Source organism: Macrobrachium nipponense, chromosome 4 (assembly GCF_015104395.2).
Source record: "Macrobrachium nipponense isolate FS-2020 chromosome 4, ASM1510439v2, whole genome shotgun sequence".
Lineage (NCBI taxonomy): Eukaryota > Metazoa > Arthropoda > Malacostraca > Decapoda > Palaemonidae > Macrobrachium > Macrobrachium nipponense.
This window is the reverse complement of record NC_061100.1, coordinates 145,921,246-145,944,298: the sequence shown is the minus strand read 5'-3', so window position 1 is coordinate 145,944,298 and position 23,053 is coordinate 145,921,246. Positions and strand designations below refer to the sequence as shown.

Sequence of the window (23,053 nt, the reverse complement as noted above, 5' to 3'; positions counted from 1 at the left end):
ATATGTATATGTTACTGAAACCATCAGCATGATCCTCAAGTGATCCAAATATCTCATGCTCACCCCTGAACATTGCTACAAAAATGTTTTATGCTATCATCTTCAGCGGATCTAAATAAACAAGTTTTTGCCTTAGAGGAGGTAATGGTTGCCGTAAGGGAAAAGTCTTCTTAGGCATTCTACCAGTAACATTCTTATGGTTGATGGCAAATTCATCACTGTTAGGAACGTTGAACAGTTTCAGAATCCTGTATCTAATTTAAAAGAATCCCCTTTCCTTGGTTTCGCTGTGCATGTGTTTCATATCTCGAATAGACTGCAAACCCAGCTATGCTGAAAATGCCCAGACAGTAAAGAAGGATGAGCCCAGTCTTACGACCGTTTCGCTGGATCTCCCTCAGTGAACAAGCCATGTATCCCTTGCAATAGCAGGAAATCTGACGGGAAGAAACTAGAAAATCTAGGACATTTTGACCTTTAATTGATACAAGGACCAAATGTCGGGGGAACACATTCAAGGAAATGGATACTCCAGACTACTGGTGACAAGGAGCACTAGCAAGAAAGCAGAGTGCCTTAGTGCATGAGTCAAGGAAGTAAAATGATCAAAACGTAAATGTTCGAGATATTGCTCCGTGTAGCATCCTCAAAGTATTCACTCAGAATACTGAGCCGCCTTGACAGCGTCATCCAAGGTTTACTGCCTGCTGCTTGGAGAAGGAACATGCATATATCACCCCAAGCTGCGACCCCGCAAATAGAAATAAACACTTGTGCCATTTTTCAGCACTATACGGAGAAACATAACTAAAGACCTGATAAAAAACAAATGAGCAATCGAATATTTTGACCGTCATTAACGAGGCCTGATATTATAATGATGATTCGCTTTCTCATGCATCTCCTGCAATGGCTCACAACCACTCAATTGAGAGAGAGAGAGAGAGAGAGAGAGAGAGACAGAGAGAGACAGAGAGCGAGAGAGAGAGAGAGAGAGAGAGAGAGAGAGAGATTGATTTATAGACTTTTGGCATCCATGCCAAGCACTGGGGCAACTAAGGCCATTCAGTACTGAAACGGAAATGGACAGTGAAAAGGTTTGGAAGATGTAACAGGAGGAAAATCTCCCAGTTGCACTTTGAACCAATTTCTACGAGAGGGTGGACACCTAATGACTTGATGCTCACCTTACCAATTTGGAAAATTTCCATCAACCTTTTACATCTGCCGTGAGTGTGTGCACTTTTAGTGAAATTGCCTGCACCTTTATATCTAAATAGTTCCATCCGTGTATATAAATGTGTGCATATAAATGTGTTCATACACGTTGCTTTTTACCTTCGATAGCATTTGGGTAATCTTTTCCATGTGGTTTAATATTTCCGGTGAATCTTTCAAGACACCTGTTCAATCGGTTTGCATGTGTACACAAGAGCTGAATTTTCTATCTGTACATGCACACGGGTTTCATATTTTCTCTCCCTGTTGCTCCAAGCAACCAAAATAGTCTACAACAACACGTGTTGCAAATGCACAGGATATTTTCACTTAACTTATGCCAGCTTGCCTTTATACCAAACGGTCTTATTACTCTCCCCCCCACCCCCCACCCCAACTCCCCGTAGCTATCCCGCCTGCCACGGTCTCTCCCTTCCCCCACCCCACCGGTTCCAACCAATTCACTGTTTTCAATGCACTCTTTGTATTTTGCCTCTTTATTATTCACTCATCTCCGACCATCGCCACCTCCTTTCTGCATGCCTCTTGCACTTCTTTTGACTTTTATTTACTAGGTTCCGTATTTCCCACCCTTAAAGAATGCTGCCTTAGCCCTACCATTCCAAAATAGTATATTGGTTGTTAACTATACAATTCAAGCAAGGTGATATAAAGCCAATTAATTCGCTCCTTGCTTGCCAATTTACCTAGGTATTTCAATTCGCCATATTTCTTTGTTATTTACCCAATCCTAGTTTTCAGGCTTGTTTTTGAAATTACTTAACCTCATTCCATTATTTCTTTTCAGATTCTGCAAATATCTACGATTTTACGACGAATATTGACCATTCTAACATATGAATACGGACAGTATAAAATTAAGATGAAGCAGAGAATTAAGGACAGATGTGTGCTAATGGGAGATGTCAGGTAGCAGGTCATACTGAACAAAGAAATTTGAAGAATCTTTCATATTTTTTTTGGCACTGCGGCGATAATAATTTACACTCTTCCTATTGTTTCAGTGGCTAACAACCACAGTATATCGATGTTAGTCACTAAGGATAATTTGTTTAGTTGGTTTTATCTTGTGTTTTCGTGGTGAAAAACGTCTCGATTCTGTTTTATCGACCTCTGGTTATGTAAACTGAAAATTCTTTTTAACATTGACTAGTCATGTGTAATATTTGTGGGTATATATATATATATATATATATATATATATATATATATATATATATATATACGTATATACTATATATATACATATGCTTTTTGGGCATATTTTCTCTCTAATGCAATTTCTATTGAAGTCAGTGGTATTGTTTGCAAATGCTATCTTCCTACCAAGACCTGGAATCTGTCCATACTTTTTCTCTTTGGCAAGCTTCTCAGGAAGAAGGAATAATTATTCGAGATTTTTTTCCATTTACGTTTTCCTTTTCTAGTCGAGGGATCGTTTCTCCACCTCTCCCGGTGGTGCCATCATGACCGGGCTATAAATCGACATACAAGGTTTTTATTACTGCATGCAGTCGTTTGAATTTCAAACATTGCGTCATTGGGGGGGTGTTAAATTTCTATTGGTCGTCAGGTCTCATTCTCTCACTATGCTACGGCTTACAACCAAGGGCGTGGGCAAGGGCGTGACTTCTGTCTTTGACTGTAAGTCTTGATTTGCTTTGTTGTCAGTAGTCGCGCCCAGGGGTGTTCTGTTGTTTGTCTTTCTTCAGATTCTCATGGATGTTGTGGTTTCCTTGAAGAAGGAAGGATGAAGTCCGTGTTCCTCCCTATACTTAACGCAGGCCATTGTTGATTTATACTCACAGCTTCTGCTATTTGTAAACTGTGGAGCCGGGCTTCCCTATGCACGACCTCTGTGTTCTATAATAAATGTAGTTGTCTATGTAGTGTAGAAATATTGCCCCTTGGTTGTGGCGGGCTGGCTATCGCCCACACAGAGTGGTAGTGGTGAAACCTATGCAATAATTGCAGGGGGCTTAGCATGTCCCTTCAGTACATTTTAATTTGTATACTGAATTGGTCGATTCCCACATCTCTCTATGGCGAGCTGTGCTATTCCGCGTTTCATGACAAGGGTGCTGACTAGTTTCGGGCAGTAGTTGACACACAAGGAAATCCTCTTATTAGGATTTGTAGGGGTTGTACCGTTGTCACTTATTCTCTTCATGCCCTTGACCTCATCCTTGAACTGGCTGTGATGTACAGCTTTGTAATACAGTATGATGTTTCTCGGTAAGGTAGGTGTCGTCACTGGTGTGCTGACATACACCTCCAAATGTTTTCTGTAACCTGTATGATTCCACTAACCTTTATATGCATGGATGCTAGGAAATATATTCTCTGGTACACCCGGACATCTGGAAACTTGGACGTACTATTTCCTTTAAGCTAGGACAATTGGACTTAGGGTTTTCCTTATGCTTGGACGAATAATTCCCTTTATACTTGGACGCTTGGAGTCATGGACGTTCAATTTCCCTTATGCTTGGATGCTTGGACTCACGATTTCCCTTACACTTGGACGACAAGACTCTTGGACGTACACTTTCTCTTATGCATAAACACTTGTAAGTACAAATTCCCTTATGCTTGGATGCTTGGACATGCACATTCCTCTGTACTTGGACGCTTGGATGTACATATCCCATACCCTTGGAAGCCATCATACTTCGTCACTTGGGTGTACAATTTTCCTATCACTTGGAAGTACAATATCCCTTTCACTTGGATATACTATTTCCATTCTGCTTGCATGCTTGGATGTACCATTTTTCGTGCTATTGAAAACATGAAATTGTAATTTCCTTTATAATTGGAAACTTGAATGCTTGGTCATACAGTTTCCCTTAAGCTTGGAAACTTTTATGACAGAACACTTGGACATACTATTTTCCTTAGATTCAAAAGCTTGGGCGTAAATTTTTCCTTAGGCTTAAACACTTTGATGCTTGGAGGCTTGGACGTGCTATTTTCCTTACATTTGCTCGCAGGGATGCGCAATTTCAAAAGTTTCCCTTACTCTTGGAGGCTTGGACGCATAATTTCCATTAGCATGAATGCTGGATATACAATTTTCCTCATACTTGAGTGGACGCAAAATTTCCCTTATGCTGAGATGCTTGTATGTATAATTTTGTTTATGTCTGGTCGCTTGAACATACAATATCAGCTATGATCAAATGATTGGACAATACGCTTGGATGTATAATTTCCCTTTCACATAGACTTACAATTTCCCGCCATTTTTAATCTAGTGAACGCAAGACCACAGAGGGATTTAGTATATGTTTCCTATTACCATACTAAATTTTGTACGTGCTCCTTCTTTATTTACTTTGTCGAGGTAAAGCGTCACTGACCCCTGCTAACTGTGAGATCTGGCTTCCAAAAGGATGTAGTCACTTAGACTGTGCGAACGACCAGCCATCAGGAACGATGAAACCAATTTACTAAAGAGGTAGAGGGAGATCGGTAGGTAGGGTATGGGGAGGCCGGGGGTGGGGGAAGGGGCATTGTGAGAGCTAAGGAAAGGTTGTAGAAAGAAAGAGAGAAAAAGAAAGCAGGAAAAGGCAGTTAATGGATTGATTATGGTGCGACACAATATAGGATTTTACTATTATATATTAACTTATCATATACTCAGTTGTTCTGTGCATTGGTAAAATTACTAGAATGACTCATTAAAACTGGATAATATCCAGCGGAGTTATTTTAATAAAAAAAGTTGCAAGCTTTCAAGGACCACCAGTCCTCATTATCAAGTACTTGATAATGAGGATTGGTTTTCCTTGAGAGCTTGTAACTCTTAAATATGTTACTTCGCTAGATAGCATCCAGTTTTAATTAGGACCTTCTATATGAAATATATATATATATATATATATATATATATATATATATATATATATATATATATTGCAATGTACGTATGTGTATAGACTGTATACCTTGACAATCATGTGAAACTATCATCCAAACAACTCCTGGGCAACACATGTTAATCAAACGGGATTTCATTATCACTTACCCTGCGCCATTATGGCTATGAGAGAGACAATTATCAAAAGCTTTCCCATTTTTCTTGAGGAATTGAGAATAGGTGGTGTTGTGAAACGTTTCTTTTTATACTAAGATCTCTTCCTTTCTCTCTCTCTCTCTCTCTCTGGCGGTGTAATTATTCTTCAGGCATGATTCTTAGTCGTTTATCACGTGCAGTAGATGTTTCTGATGTTACAAAGCTCCCCTCTTGCAAGGCTGAAATGCTACTGCTTTTCTGGTTTACCTGAAAAGATGCAATGGTTGGTTCACTGTCACAACAATCATCTGTAGATGTGAGATAACTATTCTTATTTCCCGTTCACAACTGCACAAAAGTTATACATTATATATATAATATATATATATATATATATATATACATATATATATTACATATATATACTATATATATATTATATATGTATAATGGATGTATGTGTGTGTGTGTATGTCTCAGTCTCTCGAGAAAGTTTGCATGGGTAGGATGTATGTTCCACCTCTCCTGAGGTATACGTCTTTCAAACGTATCCCTCAGGAGAAGTGTAACACACATCCTGCCCATGTGAACTCTCTCGAGAGACTGAAAGTTTTTTCCAGCCCCGTGATTGGCTTATCAACAGCCAATCAGGAGCGTCGTAAGAGACAGGCCTAGACATCAAATGCACTGTTGAAGTGATCAAATATATATATATATATATATATATTATATATAATATATATATATATATATATATATATATAGATAGAAATAATCAACACAACAACCATTCGGAACAGAAATCAATTTCTAACTCGGACCGTGGTTTCACCTAGTCTTTTCGATCTCAGTGTGAGTCAGAAATTTACTTCTCTTCTCATGTGATTGGGCGTTGATTCTATCATATTCACCCGCAAGGATAAACTGGAATGAAATTTGCCAACAGGGTCATTGCAGAATCGGGGGAAAATTTGGTTAAAACTCCCTGGTATGCTAGGTAGTTGGCCTGCCCAGGTAGAAGCATTAGGAACATTCCTTGCAGCTGAAAGACCTGGCTTCGATGTGAGTTAAATTTATATGTTGATATATATACATACATATACATATATATATATATATATATATATATATATATATATATATATATATATATATTGAAATGAACAAGTGGAAACGAGTTTCACAGAAATAAATTTCTGACGCACCACGGGACTCTCTCTAGTGAGATTGGGTTCGGTCCCGTGTTGAGTCAGAAAACACCCTTTGCTTGCCACATTTGTTTGGATTTGACGCTGTAAAACATTTTTTTTTAAATGTATATAAAACATAAGCTTATAAAAGATAGCCCCCGAAAAGATTCCATAAATGGATTGTGATTTATTTTACTTATGTCAGACCAGTAAAGAGTTGAACACCAGATTAAAACAACACAAATACTCAGTAAGAACAGTTCAGACAGATAATGCTTTTATTTTTACATTTAAGTGAAAAGTTCCATAGAATACATTAGCCGCAAAGGAGAACATTGTCACAGTGAAAGGAAACTATTTCAGGGAACTTGTTAGAATCCGTTTTGATTCAGTTAACCTAGGTGAATAATTTTAACGTAAGTCAAGGATTATTTTCTTTTGACCCGGTCACAAAACATATTTTCCAGAAGGAAATAAAAGATAGAATAAAGAGGATTACCAACAAGTAGATTTCGGTATTAATCTGTTGACCGTTCTGTGACCTCCCGATCTTTTTATACCCACCATTTATATAGGCCCTTGTTTCTGTGTATCTTTGGTTGCTGTGACCATGCCTTGGTAATAAGACGAAAGTACTTAGCATCTCCAGTGTTTCAATTTTCCTTCGTGGCTGTAACTTTGTTCGTATAATCATCACGTTTTTTCATTTCTTCGTGGTTTATAATCAAACCTATATACATACACGCACACACACATCTATATATATATATATATATATATATATATATATATATATATATATATATATATATATATATATGTGTGTATAATATATACATATATACATATATATATATATATATATATATATATTATTATATAATATTCATTATATCTATATATATAATATATATATATATATATATATATATATGAATATACATGGAGAGAGAGAGAGAGAGAGAGAGAGGGAGAAGAGAGAGAGAGAGCGAGAGAGAGAGAGAGGAGAGAAGAGAGATAGAAAGGAGAGAAAGGCTTTGTTGATTTGTTAACCCCAAATGCAAGACATCCACAGGATTCACGAGGTTAGGAAAGTTCCGTGTCCCAGTATTGAAACAAAATTGATTACGTCGACTAGTAGACATAGTTTAAGTACTATTTCAAGATTCCTGGTGACTGGGTAAAACATACCTTTAGGTGATTCCTTATGTGTCTCCGATGGATTTACGATCCGTTTTCAAATTGTTAAATCCTTGTCCATGTAGTATACTTGGTTAGAAAATACCCTGAACTTCATTACTATGTGATAAGGTGTTGCAAAGTGACGTCACTAGACGTTATTGAAGGGCCAACAAATTCCTTTATTGCAACACATACAATGAAGAAATCACGAGGCTCACAGACTACATCAGATTAAATCGGAAACAATATCTTTTTTTTTTTGCTGCTTGTAAATACCTTATTAAGATTAATAAGGTATTTAGAAGAATCGACATTCATTGAATTATCATTTATATTAAAATTTTATGAAAAAAGGAAAAGAGTGACTTGCATAGCAGAATAAGGCTAAGAAAAATCTCATTACATCTGAGTTAAACCCGTTGCAGTTAGTGCACCATTATGACCCGAATCATTGTGTGTGTGTGTGTGTGTGTGTGTGGTGTGTGTGTGTGTGTGTGTGTGTGTATGACCCAGGAAGGAGAAGAGTTCGTGACTTTCGGCTGGGCACCTACGGGCACCATATGAGCTGAAAAATTCAGACTTCCTTCGTCGTTGATAAACAATGAGAATGAAGGCTTAGTATATTATATTATAATATTATATATATATATGTATTATATATATATCTATATAGTATATATATTTATAGTATATATATATATGTGTGTGTGTGTGTGTGTGTGTGTGTGTGTGTGCGTGTGTGTATGTGTATATATATGTATATGTATGCACACATAAATACATATCCGCAGTACACACACGTAGACATCATAATCATCACCTATAGCATCGAATGTCAAAAAAGACCTCTGTGACATTCCTTCAGTTATGACTTTCTTGTAATTTGGCTATCACACTCCACTCACCCAAGTAGGTCTTGAGTTTTCCAAATCATCTGGTGCTCTTAGGAGACCAGCTGACTCTCACGTGCTCTCCTTCCTGCGTTACACACACACACACACACACACACACAGAATCACGTCATAATGGAGAACTAACTACTAAAGGTATAATTCAGATTTAATGATATGTCTCTCAACCCATTTTAGCTATATAGGTCAGTCTTTCACTCTCTCGCAAACTTTAATTGACTTACTCATTCAATGAAGGTAGATTTATCTAAATACCTTATTACCTCAATAGAGGCAGAAAAATAAAATTGTTTCCAATTGAATTCTATGGAGTCTGTGATCCTTACGATTTCATCAGATAATGAGGTCAGGATGTTTTCTAAACTCGTTAACTACGTATATGGAGAATTATATATCATTACGGTATCGGGTCGCAAGCCCATTTAGGACACATGATTCTCTCACATAAGAAAACACACAGGTTAGTTGTACCCATTTATTAGGAATCTTGAAATATTCTAACTCATTTTTTAATGAGCACCACAGAATTCTCCTAGCTTCATGAATTCGGTGGCTCTCTCTCTCTCTCTCTCTCTCTCTCTCTCTCTCATACTCTCTCTCATATCTATCTATCTATCTATCTATCTATCTATATATCTATCTATCTTTATATATATATATATATATATATATAATTATATATATATATATATATATATATATATATATATATATATAATATCCTTCTCCCGGTTTCTTCTATCACCAAAATTCTAACCTCAAAGCACAAGAAGCAACCTACTTTTAAAATCAACAGCGGCATCGCTGTTCATTGGAGTCCTTGTATGAATAGCTGTTCCCATTCCTAACCCTCTCTCTCGTATCATAGCTCAAATTAAACGAAACCTAGGCTAAACTCACGTTCCACGAAATACAGTTTTATTCCGAAACTTAACTTAGCAAACAAAAATAAAAAATAAAAAAATAAAAAGCTAAAAAGAAAGAAGGGCAAAAGTCTGCCCTCAACTTCGAGCAACATGTGAATGAAAATTCAGTCTCTCGGACTGGCAAATACATTTTGACACTAATCATTTAATTATTTCCAAAAATAATGTCAAAGTCTGCCATGACCAAGGTCATAGTTATATGTCAGAAATTCCCTTATCATGTGACCTATAACAAATCCATCTGAAGAAAAAACAAAGGTCACTTAAAGAGAAAAATAGAGCATAAAGGCTTAAATACATAAATGGGAGAATTTCTCACGTTACTAAAATCACTCAACACATCCCAAAGGTTGTATATGGCAAATGCGTAAAGACATAATTAACATGGGAGAATATTCTGTGATAAAATATTAATGAAACCAACAGAGTACACAATTCTCTCCGTGTCCAACCTGGCAGAAAGATCACCTGCTTACCTTTACTGGCAAAATGTAGCGCACTCCACAAGGCAGAACGTACACCAATTCAAGTTACTGCCCGAATAATTCATGTATACTCGAGATTCAATATATTATACATTAATAACCCCCTTTCGAGTAAACTTGCGCGCACAATCACAATTTAAGAACATCCTCCCAGTGTCACTGGGATTGGGTTAAAACCTCAAAATCTCTTTCACACAAATGCAGCCAATTACGCTTAAATCTGCTCAGGTTCAAAGACTAGGAGATCAAATTAAGTTTGGAAACTGATTCCAAGAAGCCATTGTTGGGGAAGATATTCATTAAGGGGTAAGTGTAAGCATTGGATTAGGCTCTGTTGCAGTTCACGTGTAATGGGAATTTTCATTTAAGAGAGTAACGTTTACTCCAACATGGAAATGATACGAAAATAATCAAATGAAATTATATGCTGGACCTCGCCGAGGTAGTGAGAGGAAAGTACTCTTAAAGATAATGACTCTTCACAAAATGGTATGAAGTGCTGACATCTATTGAAGTTAGCAACCACTGTCGTACATGAGTGAAACATTATGTTCTTCAAAGAAACCATGTGACTAAAATTGTTAATCCCCCATTGATGCTTTATAAGTGATTATAGAACACACTGAAAAAAAAATCATTGCTCTCACAACGAATTCATTATCACCTAAAATAAAAAAAAATTACTCATTCGATATTTGAAGGATGTCACGATGGGGGAGATGGGGGGGAGAGGGTGAGTATTGCAGTCAATTCACTGTGGGTATTACTTGAGGTTCTTTGCAGCGTTCCTTTGAGCCCTAGCTACACCCATTTCATCCCTTTTAATGTACCTAAGTTTATTTATCTTTCTTCTTTCTTACTCTTCACTCTCTCTCTATAATGATTCATAGTGCAACAGTAAAGTGTTCCTCCTGTTACACCTTTAAGAACTTTTAACTCTCAATTTCCCCCTCTGAGCGCTGAATGCGCTCATAGGTCGCAGCGCATGGTCTTTGCCCTAAATCTTAGATTTCAAGCTATTTGGAGAATGAGAACCAGACAGCATTTCGAAGGCGCTCAAAATCCTGTCAATTAGTAAACAATGTAGCTTTTGACGGAGGTTGGAAATTTGTTGGGTCTGAGATGCACTTTGCTGATAGTAGATGCATTCACGAAGTTCAGTAATGCATATGTTACCTGGCAATCACAAGAACTTGTTAGGAACTCATTGGTTCTCAGTCTGGGGGGGGGGGGGGGGGGGGAGGGGGGGGGGGGGGGGGGGGGGGGGAATTCCTCCCAAAGAGGTAGGGGAGGATTTCAGAGTTTCATGAGAGGCGTAGTGATTGTGACCACAGATTTGTAGGCTCAAACTGGCTCTAAAACGATACAAAACAAAGTGTCCATCGGCTTGTGTGTTTGTGTTAGTATTCTGTTGCATATTATTTGGAACGTACTACCTTTTGAGGCAGACAATTTTGGACTGACATATGGTGAAAGGATGCATAGTCCAAAAGAGCCTGAGATCAACTGTGCTAGTTGCCATGATGTGAACCACAACAAAGTAAAATACAATTCATAAATTTATAAATTCAACGCATTATTAATGTAAATAATTACAAGCTGATAGAGATGGAAGCAGACACCGTGACTGCTCGTGAAAACCTTCATAAAGCTGCTAAATTTTATCGTATACGTGTTTTCATCTGGTATCTCATTTCTTTTCTGTGTGGTGTTCTATACCGATTCTTTTGCCTTTTTTATAATAAAATCGTCACTCTAATTATTTTTATTTTTTTATTTTGGTATAGTTTGATGGTGTCTCCCTTCTATCCATCTCTCCCAACGCATTCTCTCTCTCTCTCTCTCTCTCTCTCTCTCTCTCTCTCTCTCTCTCTCTCTCTCTCTTATAATGAATATAAGTGAAACCTGGTATTCCCTAAGAGACTGGTAATGATGATCAAATAAAAGGGTTCCAAACTTATAGATCAGATAGAAAAAATAGGAATCAAGGGGGAACCGCGATATATGGGAAAGACATAAAACAAGGAAAAATACATGAGAAATATAATAACTCAGAATGTGAAGTAATAGCGGTAGAATTTGAATCTGAAAAATTAATGAACCGCTAATACTAAAGAGTTTTACACAATGATAGAAAAATTGGATGATATATGTAGAAATCACAAGGACTGGACTGGACTATTCTCCTATCCGGAGACTTTAACTTTCCTTTCGTAGACTGGAAAGAACGAATAGGAGTTTGTGGTTGTACTTATACATATAAAAATGAAAGTAATAGTAGTGCAGAAGATAAGAGGCAATTCGAAAACCTATTAGATATGCTACTAGAATACAACATTCAACAAATAAATCACCTGCCCACAAGAAAGGAAATTACTTGAGACCTAGTATTTGTGAACGAGGTGAATTATGTTAAAGAAATAATAGTTTATAATGCGAGTATTTCAGACCATAATGTCATAGAATTAACAGTCCATTCCAAAACAAGTGAAAACAGAGATAAGCAAGAGATGAAAAAGTGGGAAGGATATGGAAAATACAATTTCTACAGTAAAAATATAAAATGGTCAGAAATAAATGAAGAATTAAACAAAGATTGGGATAACATTTTCGTCGGAGGATTTTGACGGGAAAACCAGTGTCGTCGCTGTATCCCGGTACTGGGTTTTGGATTTACCTGCCGTTATCCATTTTCGTCCAGCTGCTGTATACGGGAGTGAGAGCAACTTGGCTCGTTAGGTGACTAGTAGGGAGACTGCCGCCAGGTAAGACGAATTATCGTTCCTTTTCCTTCGGGACAAGGTGTTGCCCTTTAGTACCTGGCGTTCAGTACTGGCCCTTTTGGTAGCAGTTTGGATTGATCACGGCTCAGGATTCTACTCTTCTGGTACTTCACTTGAGGTGAAATTTAGTATTTTTGCCAATTTTGATTATTTTTAAATATATATATGTGTATATGTTTACATGTATATCTTGTCACATTTAATTCCGTGTTGGTATTTAGTGGACTGAGTTCCACATTGCTTAGCTTGTGTTATAGGTAGGAATATTAAGGTTTTTCCTTGTTTTCATCTCCTACTTCTTTCTACATTATTATTTTTAGGATATTAATATTTTGGCTAGCCTTATTTAGATCCAACTTGTTATATATCTCCTACGTCTTTCTACATTATTATTTTTAGGATATTAATATTTTGGCTAGCCTTATTTCGATCCAACTTTTTATATATTAAGTATGTTATCTCTCTTGGAATTTTCTCTTGATTAGGGTTTAGTGTATTTGCTTTAGGGAATCTTGTGAGTTCCTGAGAACCAGGTATTTGTTCTCCAGATTATTTATCTGAGCATTTAAGTGTATTTAACCTCACAAGGTTGATTTAAGTAATTTCTTAGTTTGTAATAAATATTAAGTTTTCTTTTTCTGTTTCTGTTTTCCTTAATACTGAGGTTTATTTACTGACTGCAATCCTAGTGAATATAAAGACCTAATAGAAACTGTATTGCAACCTGGGAGGTTGTAACACATGTAAATATGGAGATATTATATAAAATATTAGAGAAAATAGGGGATAAATATATACCGAAGAAGAAAAGTAAATATCAGTCATTCATACCAAGAAACAGAAGGATCTTGTTCCAGAAAATCAGAAAGTGGAAAAAAGGTCTTGCAAAAGAAAAGAATGCATGGAAAGTGATGGAACTAAAAAGTGAGATAGAAAATGCAGAACAAAAGATTATACAATCAAAAGAAAATGAAAAACGGGACTTGGAAGAAAAAACCCTAGTAAATATCAAGCAAAACCCCAAACTATTGTACTCTTATGCAAAAAAGGAAATAAAAAAAAGGAAATATGCAACATATTAGCAGAAAGATATAAGAGAATTTACCCCTAGAATTGATAATGAAGATAATGATACAGAAATAAGGGATGAAAATAGTGAATATTTATCAGCCATAGATATTAATGAAGCCGATATTGTGCAGGCTATTAATGAAATTAAAAATGGAGCAGCAGCTGGGCCTGATGGTGTCCCTGCTATTTGTTAAAGAAAGTAGTTCATGCTATCGCAAAGCCCCTTGCAATATTATTAAGGCAAAGTGTAGATACAGGCAAGATTTAAGATGAGCACAAATTAGCATATAATACCCCTACTTTCAAAAGTAGATCAAGACTAGAGGCAAGTAATTACAGGCCTGTGAATCTAACACCACATATTATGAAAGTGTATGAAAGGGTAATGAAGGAAAATATTATGAAACATTTAATAGAAAATAATTTGTTTAATATAGGACAAAATTGATTTTGTACTGGGAAAAAGTACAAAAACCCAATTGTTAGTCCACCGTAAGAACATATACAAAAATATGAAAAACGGAAAAGAAACAGATGTGGTTTATCTAGACTTTGCAAAAGCTTTTGACAAGGTAGATCATAATATATTAGCAAAGAAAATTAGAAAACATAATATAGTGGACAAAGTAGGAAGATGGTTAAAAGAATTTTTACACAACAGAAAACAGTTATTGCAAACGATGAGAAAACTGATGAAGCTAAGGTAATATCCGGTGTGCCACAAGGTACGGTGCTAGCTGTATTGCTGTTTGTTATTATGATTGCAGACATAGACAGTAATGTTAAGGACTCGGTAGTGAGTAGTTTTGCCGATGACACAAGAATAAGTAGAGAAATTACTTGTGATGAAGATAGGAACACGCTACAAAGAGACCTTAGTGCCTCAGTGGCGTGGTTGGTATGATATTGGCATCCCACCTCGGTGGTCGGGGTTCGATTCTCGGCCATTTCTTTGAGGAGAGAGAGATGTGTATATCTGGTGATAGAAGTTCACTATTGACATGGTTCGGAAGTCATGTAAAGCTGTTGGTCACGTTGCTGAATAACCACTGGTTCCATGCAACGTAAATACACCATACGAACAAACAAACAAACAAAGAGACCTTAGCAAAGTATATGAATGTGCAGATGTAAATGGGATGGTATTTAACTCTGATAAATTTGAATCAATAAATCATGGAGATAGAGAAGGAAAGCTATATGCATATAGGGTACCTAATAACGAGACAATCACAAATAAGGAAGCAGTTAAAGACCTTGGTGTGATGTTGAATAGGGACATGTTATGCAATAATCAAATAGCAATTCTATTGGCAAAATGTAAAGCAAAAAATGGGAATGTTGTTATGGCACTTCAAAACAAGAAAAGCTGAGCACATGATTATGCTTTATAAAACATATGTTTGTAGTCCACTTGAATATTGCAACATGATAAGGATATTGCACAAATAGAGAGTGTACAAAGGTCCTTTACAGCTAGAATAGAAGTAGTTAAGGATCTTGACTACTGGGAAAGACTACAATCTTTAAAATTATATAGTCTAGAAAGGAGAAGAGAACGCTACATGATAATTCAGGCATGGAAACAGATAGAAGGAATTGCCGAAAACATCATGGAGCTAAAAATATCAGAAAGAGCAATCAGAGGTAGATTAATAGTGCCCAAAACTATACCAGGAAAAATAAGGAAAGCACACAGGACATTAATCCACTATGCACCAGCATCAACAATGCAGCATCTATTCAATGCGTTGCCAGCTCATCTGAGGAATATATCAGGAATGAGCGTAGATGTGTTTAAGAATAAGCTCGACAAATATCTAAGCTGCATCCCAGACCATCCAAGATTGGAAGATGCAAAATTTACCGGAAGATGCACTAGCAACTCTCTGGTAGACATTAGAGGTGCCTCACACTGAGGGACCTGGGGTAACCCGAACAAGATGTAAGGTGTAAGGTGTAAGGTAAGGCTCTCTCCCTGTCTTGAATGCATCCTTCTGAGACTTTTCCACTCTCTTTCTCTCTCTACGTTTCCTTAATCTGTTCATTAACCGTATTGTAGTGAAAGCCTTAGAATCTAGCTAATAAAAAAAACTCCTACCTCCACTCTCCCTTATAAAAAAGGAGGGGGTGGGGGTGAGCTCCGCATCCAAGGCTAAATGAGAAATGGATTAAGGAGACGAAAAAGACTTAAGGCAATCGTCTCCTATTCAGCTCCCGGCGTCACAACCCGATTAACATGTTAATTATAGACATTAAAGGAATGGAGTTCAGTGGGATTTATTAAGGGACTCTGAGCTCTATTTAAAATTGTGCCATTTCCAGTTTATCTCGAATCGGAAAAGCTTGGCGATAAGAGGCGGATGGAAACGGAACTTTGAATCGGGGTCCTTTGTATCTTTGAGGACAGCGAGAGTAATCCTTGTTATTTTTTTGTATATGGGTTTGGCCTGCTTTATTCAGTTTCCCTTACTTGGTAGACAGCACATGCAACACTCATGACAGCAATCTCCATGCGAAGAAAAGTTACTTTTTACATAACTACAACGCTTCAGTATTTCAATACTCTCCTGTGCAAGTTCCATCATGTCATAAGGGATAACTCAAATGATGCCATTCTCTCTCTCTCTCTCTCTCTCTCTCTCTCTCTCTCTCTTTCCTTTTTTAACACCTTCTCATAACCTTTGAAAGGTCCGGCAGTGCTGAAATGCATACACTTCTGCTTGTTTCTCATCTTTTCATCAGAACGTCATTATCCTCAATTGAAGCTGGCTTTCTGTTAGTGGTTTTGGCCAACGTTCTGCAAAGCTGAAAGAAGGAGATTATTTTTATCTCCGATGGCCTAGTTGCCTGCGGCAGGCCACAGTGTACCACAGTCACTCTTTGGAAGCAAGGTCCTTTAAGTATATTTAAGGGACCTTATTTGGAAGTACAATGTCATCATTTACTCGATTTGTTGATTGGTTTCTGCCACTGTCAGGATTTCGGGCTCTTTCCCGGCTTCGATCGCCTAACTTCCATGAAACAAAATAATTTATTTCTGGTCAAGTGGCCGATCTAATCTATTGGACTCCTTGCGCGTTCAACAGTTTCTCTCTCTCTCTCTCTCTCTCTCTCTCTCTCTCTCTCTCTCAACTCTCTCTTAACGAATAATGTTTAAATGTGAAATATCACCTATAGTATATGGATATTGAGAAGTTGCCAGGCAGCAAATTTATGCTGTATATGATTATATATTCATAATGTGAAACGGTAATCTATGAGAAAACTGGAATTACGCAGAATAATTTCCACTGAAGTTAATTCCTACCCACTGGCGCTCGTGAAACTTCTAATTCAACTGGTTTGCAAACGAGTGAAGCTGACAATACTGACATGTAATTTAATATCCTTCATTGTCTGGATATTTTATAGGACACAGCAATCGTAGATGGCATTTTTTTTAGCCTTTTCAAACAACTACACACACACACACACACACGCACACACAGTGAACCAAGAGGAAATAGGGTTCTAGAGATAATGACCTATTTGTGCGCGCACCGTGAACGGCATGAGTGCGGTTGAGGCACGCTGGGACCCTCCACACATTCTATGCTGTCTAAAGAGGAGTAAGTCGTTATTTCTTATTCTATTTCAATCTTTCGATTACCTTGTTAAAAAATATAAGCGAGATAATAGTCTGTCAACTGATTTCGCAGTATTTGCTATTCCAGTGCCTTAATATCTTTCTTTCTTTCTTTAAATCAGCACGAAAGTGCAAGAAGTAAGATAGGAGCCCTTAGATCAGAAGAATTCTTTGAAATGTACAAACTCCAGAATCCGAGAATCATCCTTCAACTGGATGTTACCAGTGGGTGTCACTTTGAATTGACAGTCCTCAAATAGCCAAATTGATGGGTTGGCATGTGCGACCCTTGCAAAAATGACCGATTCAAATGCTTTGTAAGTGATCAGATGGAGTGTAACTTCGTTGCACTTCGTGCTTTTGTAGAAAGCTTTTAAGCATTTATTACTGATTTTCTGCGGTGAATATAGAAGTTTACTTTCCACACAGTTTACAGTGTTTACAGGCTTAAAGCTCTAAACCATCTATGCCAAATCTAAACGCACATCTTTAACTTTATAGGTCTCCTTCTGAATGTCCGAATATTCTTAACATCGAATTTTGTTTTGGGGGTGGGTGGGGACGCGTCCAAGATCTGATTGCGGTCATGAAGGTAGTATGTAATGGCGGCAAGTCTCAACAAAACTGTTCCCGTCATAATCCTTTCCAGTAAACTCTTTTATACAAACTTCATGTCTCTCGATTTTTTTTCGGTCTGAATTTCTCAGTATTTTGTTTCAGAGCAAATATCAATAAGTAACTAATAACTAAAAGAACTGGCTAAAGTCTCATTGAAGGATTAAAAACTTGATGGCTGCTCTATCAAACCTCCATAAAATTTTTGATGCTCAATCAACATTTACGCAATACATTTAGCATGTGTTAGATAAGCAACCTTATTTATGTAAATAATTCCCATTAGCTGTAGGACAATGAAGCAAGCGACAGACATTTATGAGACGAGACAAAACAAACAAACAAAACACGCAAGACATTGATGTCTCTTGCTCAAAACCATGCTAAAACTTGGACTTTCATTTTATTGTCTCCCACAAATCGCGTTTCACAGAAAATAAAGTAGAGAGTAAAAGAAAGCGTTTTACTTACAAGAGCAAGGCCAAATGAAACACTCTCACTTCAGCTGCCCATCCCTCGACCAATTCCAACGACCCTCAAACGCAAACTGTCTAGATAAAGGAAAGGATGTTCGCAATAGCGTCCAGTGGGGATATTTAGGACAGGGGACTGGTTAAGATGAGGCGGGGGACACAAAGAACAAGGAGGAATGAAGCCATCATTTTGAAAAATCTGACCTCGGTTTTTCTGCTGGGATTTTTCAACAACCAGATACATCTGTTAAAATCACTAAATAATGATATTCGTGTACAGTTGTATGGCCCTCTCAGCCATATCGCCAGATCTAGTCACATCTGTAGTCCTTTTATTGCTCTAAGTTTCCTCCAAATGTTGGCAGAGTCTGACGTTACAGCAAAATTACACGAATCTGCACTCCTGAGAAGAGTGGTTAGCTGCAAAGAAAAACGCTTTGTTTAACAGTAATGGCAAAACTCACAAGAATGTACTGCTGTAAAGACAAATGTTTTTGTTTGCCATAATGGCAAAATTCACAAGAATGTATTGCTGTAAAGACAAATGCTTTTGTTTGCCATAATGGCAAAACTCACAAGAATGTATTGCTGCAAAGAAAAACGCTTTTGTTTAACAGTAATGGCAAAACTCACAAGAATGTACTGCTGCAAAGACAAATGCTTTTGTTTGCCATAGTGGCAAAACTCACAAGAATGTACTGCTGTAAAGACAAATGCTTTTCTTTGCCATAATGGCAAAACTCACAAGAATGTATTGCTGTAAAGACAAACGCTTTTGTTTAACAGTAATGGCAAAACTCAAAAGCATGTACTGCTGTAAAGACAAATGCTTTTGTTTGCCATAATGGCAAAACTCACAAAAATGTATTGCTGTAAAGACAAATGCTTCTGTTTAACACTAATGGCAAAACTTACAAGAATGTACTGCTGTAAAGACAAACGCTTTTGTTTATAAGTAATGGCAAAACTCACAAGAATGTATTTCTGTAGAGACAAATGCTTTTGTTTAATACTAATGGCAAAACTCACAAGAATGTAATGGCAAATCTCACAAGAATATATTGCTGTAAAGACAAATGCTTTTGTTTATAAGTAATGGCAAAACTCACAAGAATGTAACGCTTCTTTTTAACAGTAATGGCAAAACTCACAAGAATGTATTGCTATAAAGACAAACGCTTTTCTTTACAACTAATGACAAAACTCACAAGAATGTATTGCTGTAAAGACAAATGCTTCTGTTTAACACTAATGGCAAAACTTACAAGAATGTACTGCTGTAAAGACAAACGCTTTTGTTTATAAGTAATGGCAAAACTCACAAGAATGTATTTCTGTAGAGACAAATCCTTTTGTTTAATACTAATGGCAAAACTCACAAGAATGTAATGGCAAATCTCACAAGAATATATTGCTGTAAAGACAAATGCTTTTGTTTATAAGTAATGGCAAAACTCACAAGAATGTAACGCTTCTTTTTAACAGTAATGGCAAAACTCACAAGAATGTATTGCTGTAAAGACAAACGCTTTTCTTTACCACTAATGACAAAACTCACAAGAATGTAATGCTTCTTTTTAACACAATAGGAAAACTCACAAAAATGTATTGCTGTAAAGACAAACGCTTTTCTTTACCACTAATGACAAAACTCACAAGAATGCATTGCTGTAGAGACAAACACTTTTGTTTAACACTGATGGCAAAACTCACAAGAATGCATCGCTGTAGAGACAAACACTTCTGTTTAACACTATGGGAAAACTCACAAAAATATATTGCTGTAAAGACAAATGCTTTTGTTTAACAGTAATAGCAAAACTCATAAAAATGTATAGCTGCAAAGGCAAACACTTTTGTTTACCACTAATGGCAAAATTCACAAGAATTCATTGCTGTAAAGACAAACGCTTTTGTTTAACACTAATGGCAAAATTCACAAGAATTTATTGCTGTAAAGAAAAACACTTTTGTTTAACACTAATGGCAAAATTCACAAGAATTTATTGCTGTAAAGACAAACGCTTTTGTTTAAAACTAATGGCAAAATTTACAAGAATTTATTCCTGTAAAGGCAAATGCTTCTGTTTAACAGTACTGGCAAAACTCACAAGAATGTATTGCTGTAAAGACAAATGCTTTTGTTTAACAGAATGTATTGCTGTAGAAACAAACGCTTATATCTACTACTAATGACAAAACTCACAAGAATATATTGCTGTAAAGACAAACGCTGTTGTTTAACACTAATGGCGGAACTCACAAGTGTTTAGTAATTAATATGGCGTTCTGTGGCATCATACAAAGACTATCATTCAGTAGTGCACAAAGTTTTGATTTTCTTTCTTCATATTTTCCGTTTAAAAGACCCACAGTTTTCCTTCATGTCTTAATTTCCGGATGACTGGGTCTTCTTTTTCTCCGAGAAACATTTTTCTAAAATTAATGAATTGCAAATGTAAGTTCTCGTGGGCAGTAATCCCTTATCTCCTGTCCTTGGCAATGTTTACATTGAAGTTTTTGAGGCAAAACTCTTACCAAGAATTTTGCCTCAAAAAGTTTTATGGTTTAGGTATGTGGATGATATTTTCTGTATTTGGCCAGTGCACGAAAATCGCCAGGAATTCCTTAATAATCTCAATAATTTAGTCCCTTCCATAAAATTTACTGTACGGGAAAAGGAAACTGTAATTTGAATTTTCTTGATATAACTGTCCATAGAAATGATAGAAATTTAAACTTTTTTAGTCTTTCAGAAATCAACTAACATTGCATCTTTTGTTTATTACTACTTCAATCACCATCAAAATGTTATATTCTCAGTTTTTTCTTGGATGTTCCTAGGGCTTTTCGTGTCTGTAGCCCACAGTTTATTGACGCTGAGATTAAAACTATTCATGATATTGCCTTGAAACTCAGATACCTAAGGACTTTTGTAGATGTGGCATGGAAAAGAGCTTTTTTTTAACCAATAACAAACTTGAATTTAGTAAGCATAACATTCTAAAATTACCGTATGATGAAAGGTTTTTAGAAATTCAATGAATTTTAAAGCTTTTTAACATAAACATTGTTTTCAGTAGTATTTATGTCAAGAGTTTAGTAATAAAAAAAAATTCTCCTAAAGATCTTCCAAGCTGCATATATGAAATTCCTTGCAAAAAGTGTGATAAAGTCTATTACGGATAAACCGGTGAATCTCTTTCACAACGACTCAAAAAGCACTAATATTCTGTGAGAACTGGACAAATATCGAATGCATTATTCGTACATATGAGAGATTTAGATCATCGTATTAACTGGAGTCAAGCAAGAGCCTTAATCCCATGCAATGACACAGTTAAAAGGAATATCATTGAATGTTGTTTCATCAAGCCAAATAATGGAAATATTCTAAATTTAAGTCTTGGTTTATTTAAACTCGATCCCTTCATAATGAAAAATGTTGTAGATAAATATAAGCAACAAAATTAATATATTCAGCTTTTATATGTTTTGTTAAGGTTAAATATATGTTTAGGTTTGTGACCGCGTGTTATCTGATAATCCTGGATTATCTCTGATTTTTACCCTTTTGACAATCAACCATTTTGGTATTCTTGATCTTTTTTTTTACCTGATAACTTACTTTCCAAATGTATTTCATTTGTTCCTTGACAATGTCTTAGTAAAGACGAAAGCACTTGGATGTCTGCCTATCATTTTCCTTTGGTATTCGCTTATTTAATGAAGTTCAACGGTGGCATCTACCTAGTGATTTTTAAGCATTTATTAATATATTTAATATATATATATTATATATAATATAAATATATATAATATTAATATATATAATAATATATATGTGTGTGTGTATTATTATATATGTATATATATATAGCATATATATATTAGATACATTATATATATATATATATATTATATTATATAATATATAAATTAGATAATATATATATATATATACATAAGTGTATATTTATATATTTATACTATATTATAACTATATAATTATATAATATATTATAATATATATTATAAGTATATATAATATATATACATATATATAATATACACTATTACTTATATTATATAATATATATATATATATATATTATATAATATATCTAATATATAATGCAGAAGCCAGTACTATTTGTTCGTACCTCTTAGTAAATGGGATACAATCCACATGAAGTAAATTTATCTTGTAGTTAAAAATATTAAATATCTTGTAAAGATTAAAGCTTTTCGACAATCAAACAGTTGATGGTTCGAAAGGCCTTTAATTCCTTTACAAGATATTTATATTTTTAAACTTTACGAGAGAAATTTATTTCATTGTGGAATTGGGTATCCCCATATAATATAAATATATAATTGTTCAGGATTTTAAGCAAGAAGGTTAAGATTTCTTTATAACAAGACCCATTCATCCTTGCCCTTATTCAATTTGCCCCTTTGAACTGAGAGCTTCCATTCACTAGAAAAATCCTCTTTGCTCCCATTAGCTGTTCTGAATTTAGCAAACCCCC

General features: G+C 35.9%; 1 protein-coding gene across 3 annotated transcripts in view; it reads right to left on the bottom strand.

The window, feature by feature from the left end:
- The window catches only part of LOC135211264 (neuronal acetylcholine receptor subunit alpha-7-like), a 61,109-nt gene extending 42,439 nt beyond the window's left edge, over positions 1-18,670 (bottom strand). The window contains exons 1-2 of one of the 3 annotated variants that reach the window (XM_064244564.1): positions 18,520-18,670; positions 5,270-5,524 (exon numbers count right to left, since the gene is read on the bottom strand). In XM_064244564.1, the coding sequence (XP_064100634.1) occupies positions 5,270-5,318 (49 nt within the window). In that variant the 5' untranslated portion in view covers positions 5,319-5,524; positions 18,520-18,670. The remainder of the gene's footprint in view (positions 1-5,269; positions 5,525-18,519) is intronic. The other 2 variants (XM_064244565.1, XM_064244566.1) reach the window with 2 other exon arrangements.
- Positions 18,671-23,053: the final 4,383 nt, after the last annotated feature.